Raw genomic sequence first — 6413 nt, 5'->3', positions numbered from 1 at the left:
ACGACAAGGCCATCAAACGCGATAGAAAGGAGATGTCGAGGTTGTGGTGTGGATGGACATTAGATGCCTGCTAGGGTTGGGGAAAAGGGAACGACTCGCTAAGTTAAATTGTTTGTACCATCCCTAAAAATGTAAGCATGCTAATTAAAACTAATACAATTAGTTAAACATGTGGGGGATTAACATAGAGGGGAGAGACAAGTTACAATCCAACGTTGAGTTGGGGAAGGAGAAAGGCATGGAGCATCGGTGGATATGGCAGCGGCCGTTCAGCCGTTGTGGGGTGTTGGCGAAGCCTCTCCTTCCTTCTTCCTTGTCTTGGCCTTCCTCCATGGTGGATATGGTCTTGCCGCAGCAATGGAGGTGTAACGACTCGTGGAAGATAGATTGGAGATGGATGTCGGCGACTAGCGTTGGAGGCGTATAGATAGGAGGCCTCCACAGGTCTTCTCTATGGATGTGACTTCTCCCCTTTGATCCAAGGATTTTAGAGGAGCCCAATCCTCACCCAATATCTTCCTTGGTTTCTAAGGACTCATAGGAACAAACCTGGACAAATCAGTGAATAATCATGAAAGTTATGGCTGATTCCTCAGCCAAAAATGGGCGGTATGCCTGTGCATAGTCGTAAAATACACATAAACATTTCTTAAATACACAGTGAAACATTTTTTTTAAATACACAATGATCTTTTCTTAACATATGGTGACTATTTCTATTAATACATGGTGGACAATAATATGTTGAACTTTTTTAAGGCATAGGTCAAATTTTTGTGAAGATATGGTGAACATTTTTTAAATATACGATGAACATTGTTTTAAACACATGACAATCGTTTTTTCTTAAATACATTGTGATCGGTTTCTATAGATAAGTAAAATAAAAAATAGTTTCCTAAATATTTTTTAAATTTTAAATATATATATATAAACTGATGAAGTCGAAAGGTCAAATAAAAATGGTAAGAAAAAGAAGGCAGACGAGTCGATGAGACCGTACCAAATAAAAATGGTAGGAAAATCAGCAGTGTAATGCAGAGGCAGACTCTATCTCCGGCTCGCTGAGGGCGACATATAGACGCGCCCGACCCAACCTAGCGTGACGGTTCCCAGAAATATCCCAGACATGACCGCAACCGCGAGCACAACGTCGACGCACTATTCCCCACCAAAGACGTAATCGTCAGCCTTGGCGTGCTGCAGTTTGACAAGCACACGCGCACGCGCGCGCTCTATTTCTATACGCGCAATGGAATTCCGGGGAGAGGAGCACGGGGACGGCAGCGACGTGGGCGACGGCGCCCCGCCCGCGGCACCTCACCGCAGCGCCACCGCAAACGGGCCGGCAGACAACATGCAAGCGGAGGCGAGGCGGCAGTACCACGAGTGCCTCCGTAACCACGCGGCGGCCGCGGGCGGGCACGTCCTGGACGGATGCTGCGAGTTCATGCCGGCCTCTCCCGAAGACCCACTCGCATGCGCGGCCTGCGGCTGCCACCGCAGCTTCCACCGCCGCGACCCCTCGCCGAGGCGCGCCCACTTGCCGCTGCTGGCTGCCAGCGCGCGCGCACCATTGCTGCTCCCGCCGGCGGCGAGCAAGCACCCGCACCAGCGCTTGCCGTTCCCCTACGGCCTCGCGGCCAGCGGCGGCACCGGCACGACGACCGAGTCCTCCAGCGAGGAGCGGCGTGGGGCGTCGCCGGCGCCACGGAAGCGTTCCAGGACGACGTTCACGCGGGAGCAGAAGGAGCAGATGCTGGCGTTCGCGGAGCGCGTCGGGTGGAGGCTGCAGCGGCAGGACGAGGCGATGGTGGGGCATTTCTGCGCGCAGGCCGGGGTCCGGAGGCAGGCGCTCAAGGTCTGGATGCACAACAACAAGCAGAGTAGCAGCGGTAGGAGGCAGCAGCAGGAGAAGCAGCAGCTTCAGGAGCATAGACAAGAGCAGCAGCAGCAGTAGCCATGGCAGAAGACGGGTTCCATAGTAGTAGGAGGCAACACTCCTCGCGCCCTTGTAAAGTTTTTAACTGTTGGAAAGTTCTTCTGTTCTTTTTCACTATCTTCTAATTGGGCTGATCACTGTTGCTTCTCTGTCATATCAGTGCACGATCATTCCTGGTAGGAGCATTGGTTGGATTGGATTGGATTGGGATATTTCTTTTGGTTATTTTTCTGTATACATTTTTTTTACTATAAAGAAAAATACTGTCTACACAATGTAGTACGCTGTATTTCATTTTATATTTTAGTTTCGAGTTGGTGAACTACGCTGTATTATAAGCCTTAATTCATATACTAGTGCCCTTAAAATTAAAGAAACCATGAGCACACTCATTCTGATAATCGCAACCGATGTGAAAGAGTTTCTATTGGATGGTTGATTTTGCGTTTACCGAATTAGAATGGCTTGCCGAGGCATGGCCATGGCCAGACAGCAGCTGGATTATACCAGGCTTAATACAAGTGGACGGTTAGATTTCCACGCGGGACAGGTAATCGCATTGCCTGTTGTGTCCGCATCTGTTATCTTTGAGTTGGATTACAAGGATTTTGTTTGAAGGAATTGTGAGGACCATGGTGCGAGGGAGGAAAGGTTGACAAGGATGCCATGGGTTGGATACCCCTCAAGATAACAGGCAAGCAAAAAGGAAAGAAACTTCAACATCTTGAGATCTTGCACCATTCGCAGCTTATAAATTCTTGAGAAGAGTTCCACTCGAATCTTCATGAGGTGAAAAGGACAGATAGCCACTAGTCTTATAAATGTGGATTGAGCTATACGAGCATATAAGTGAAGATTTGGACATTAAATCATAACTGGTTTAAAATGTAACGGCCCTAACAGAGTGGCGGCCGTTAATATGAGCACGAAATTGAATCCGAATAGAAAGTGCTATCAGAAATTCGCAGTCGACCATAAGAACAAGGTACTCCCTCCATATAAATATATCTAGCATAATACATTTTGGAGATTGCCTTCGATCATTGATTAAAAAAAATCAGAGACAAAAGACTTGCCCAATTCATTAATTATAAGGAGAAGGTGTTACAGACTCCAAGGTTGCGACCGAAACCCTAGCCGCCGCCCCATCTACTCCCCTTCTCGTGGTCGCCAAAGCACGTCATGTGGCAAAGCCCGTGTTGCAGCAGCGGCGGAGAGGTCCTAACCAGGGACGGCCTGTCCATGGAGGAGTTGGAGGGTTGTTGCGGGATGGTGAAGGAGATGTGTACTCGAGTGGCGGTCTTTGTCAGGCGATGCTCGACGGCGGCGTTGGTGATCACCGGCGGAGCTATGGCAAGGCTCAAAGGGCCTTGGCCCGCCCTTGGCTGGAGCAAAAAGGAGTTTTACCTGGAGTTTATGCAACAATAATGCATTTATTTTTAATTTAGTAGTACTATTTGCACTATCTAGCCCGCCCAACAATTTTTGGTAGCTCCGCACTGTTGGTGATCTAACATAGTGATCTTCTACGACGCCCAGACGGCCTAGGTCACTGGAGAACAGGGAGTCGGTGCATAGTCCTGAATGGTGGCGAGCTCGACATCAGATCCGGACCTGTCGTGTAGCAGCATGAGTGATATTTTTTCAGGTTTGCATCAGGGAGTCTTCGAGTTTGGTTTTGGGCGGTGATGTGTCCTATTTATTACCACTTTTTATTAGTTTTTTGTGTTGTAGACGCCGGTTTTGTCTAAATTTTATCACGTTTGCACACGTCTTTTTGTCTGTTTTTGCACGGATTCCAACCATATGAAGTTTCGAGGCATTAGGAGGAAAGTACAAGAATATGGGGTAAAAAATCACGTCAATTTATGTGATAAGAACCTACCATATGAAGCCACGAGCAAACAGAAAGAAAACCAGTTGCACAGAGGGATCCAGAGAAGATGGCGTCTAGTATGAACGTCGGCGCTCATACCAGTAGGATCTTATCATAGGGGAATCCGTTATAGCCGCCTCTCCCTGATAGACTATATTACCCATATCTTCGGATGCGGGTATGATACCCAGAGGGGCCAGAGAATCTATCAGATTGAAGAACCCCAGCCTCTGGAAGGGGTTCGTCATGCCATCACCCTTTGCTATCATGTGCACACAAGTTCCCTTATACAATGTGTGAGATACTCATACACTTATCGCCTGTGCACGATAGACAACCGATCGCCCACGTTCAGTTTCTGGGCACACAAGTTTATTTTCCTACTGTTTATGGTGTTGTCATTGCACACAGTCCGTCCCCATCTTGCACAAGTCCCATTGTGTATTAGTGATATGATTGACAAGATTTGAGTGATGTGCCATAAATATTATACTATATTTTTTTCTGAAACGTGAATCTACGAATACATTTTGTGTGATTATAACTAATATTTTATTGACCAAATTAATAATCAAAGTTCTTGATATACATGCGAGTTTTATAAACCAACATTAGAGTTGTCATGGTATCAATTCCGTATCTTCTGTTGAATTACTAGGTGCAAATGAAGAGATATACGAGAGTTCGCCCACATACGGTTATCTCAAAGGCAGAAACCCATTCCGCCCAATTTATTCAGATTGGACTATCCGAACCATATTTAGCATCCATCGGCTCCTCCATTTTGGGCTCCGATGGTCTGAAATCCCCCGGCCCGGCCCCAAATCGAGGGGAGTCTAGCTGTGCGTCCATCCTCGTCCACACAAAAACCCTACCTGGTCTCATCCCCATCCCACGCTCAACTCTCCTTCTCGCTCTGGGACCCCAAGGTCGTCGCCAAATCCACCTTAGACGTTGTTGCCATCGCTGCAACACCACCTCCATTGGATGCCGCCGCCACAATGGATCTCTTCCGGCCCATGGACCTTACCCTATCGAACATCTTTGAGGTGCCGCCATCGGGCTGAATCCAATGAGCATCAAACACTAAGACTGGCGCACCAGCAAAGGCATGATAGGTCGATGAGGTGGCGCGCGCGAGCGAGATAGCTCCTCCTGCTCGTTGCGTCGTGATGCGATGTGGGTTCACCATATGTGTAGTGGTGTGATTGCACACTTTGATAATGGTGATGGGCAATTATTTGTTCAGTTGCTTTTGTTTGAAATTGTTGAATCTGGGTTATGGAAAGCTTGAATTGCTTGTCATGAGCAATTTATCTTTAAATTTTTTGGAAGTGATACATGTATGGTTGAATTGCTTTTGATTGTTGCAAATTTATGAAATTTGACTTCGCAAAAAGGAGGGACAAATAGGTAGGGGACTGTCTTTTTAATAAATAAAATATCAATTTTATTAATTGGAAATTATAGTTGCGTCGTCAATAAGGAAAGATACATATCATCCATAGGGCTCAAACCAATTCCTTGTCATGGAAAATTTCGCTAACCTAGAGCAACCTTATTTGCTTCTCTAATATAATGTTTAAATCTAGTAAGAGAAAAATTGCACGCCATAAATAGCAATCTTGAGACACTATCACCACCGCTGCCACGGAATATCCTTTATTTTTTATTGTGTCAATTACTTCCATATTGTTGGAGTTAATAAAACGATTACATCCCGCTTTATGTGTAAGTAATAAGCCAAATTTTAGAGCTGACACTTCTGCTGACAAAACATGTGCACACCAATTAGTTGTCGGAGTTAATAGGTAGGGGACTGTTGGTGCTAGTGTTTTTATTCGAACATATTACAAACGCAAGCGCTCATACATACGCGCATATACTCACTCGTATGAACGCACACATACACACCCTACCTCTATGAGCATCTTCGAGAGAATGAACCAGCATATCATCTTGATATTTACGAATTTACCGCAGGCGCATCGTCGTTAACGGGAACATCTTCTCTCACTGAAAGCACATCGACAGAAATTCTGAAATAATGCGAGCACATGGATACTTCATTCGTGTTTGTTCCAGTGTTAGATAACCAGACACCAACCAATTGTCCGCGAACACGTACACATAGAAATGGAGGGCTTTTGTTTGTATTTCCCCTGATACCCTCATTTGCCTTCCCGCCACTGAAAATACACAAATACACTAGACCGTGAAAATACACGGATGAACATGGTTCTGGGTGCAGCCACATGAAAAGTAAAATAAAATAAAATACTAGGAAAAATAGGAAAACTGAAATTTTGGGGTGTCAAACTTGGTGACCATTCTACTCACCTGTGAAGTTTCATTTAGAAATGACGCCCATGGTATTCTTAACGGAACAGTGTGTGTTTTAATAGCTTTGATTTTGACCTTTTTTTCTTGATGAAACATCACATGAGCAGAAATCACTAGAATGGACGATCAATTTGGTACCCAAAAATTTCAGATTTTTTTCCTAGTATTGTTTCTTAATTATAATGTTCTAACAGGCGCGTGAAACCAGGTTCCAAAAAATCCTGTTCTCCCATTCGCTCCGTAACTCCCATG

At 45.5% G+C, this 6413-nt stretch overlaps 1 protein-coding gene across 1 annotated transcript; it reads left to right on the top strand.

Annotated features, from left to right (window-relative positions):
* Nucleotides 1-1141: 1141 nt before the first annotated feature.
* Nucleotides 1142-2173, top strand: LOC125544213 (zinc-finger homeodomain protein 5-like). The gene has a single exon (XM_048707814.1). It carries the CDS (start codon nt 1253-1255, stop codon nt 1958-1960), a length of 708 nt encoding a protein of 235 aa, XP_048563771.1. The 5' UTR covers nt 1142-1252; the 3' UTR covers nt 1961-2173.
* The last annotated feature ends 4240 nt before the right edge of the window (nt 2174-6413 follow it).

Source organism: Triticum urartu, chromosome 3, assembly GCF_003073215.2.
Source record: "Triticum urartu cultivar G1812 chromosome 3, Tu2.1, whole genome shotgun sequence".
Lineage (NCBI taxonomy): Eukaryota > Viridiplantae > Streptophyta > Magnoliopsida > Poales > Poaceae > Triticum > Triticum urartu.
The sequence above is the reverse complement of the archived record's forward strand: the minus strand, read 5'-3'. Positions and strand labels throughout refer to the sequence as shown.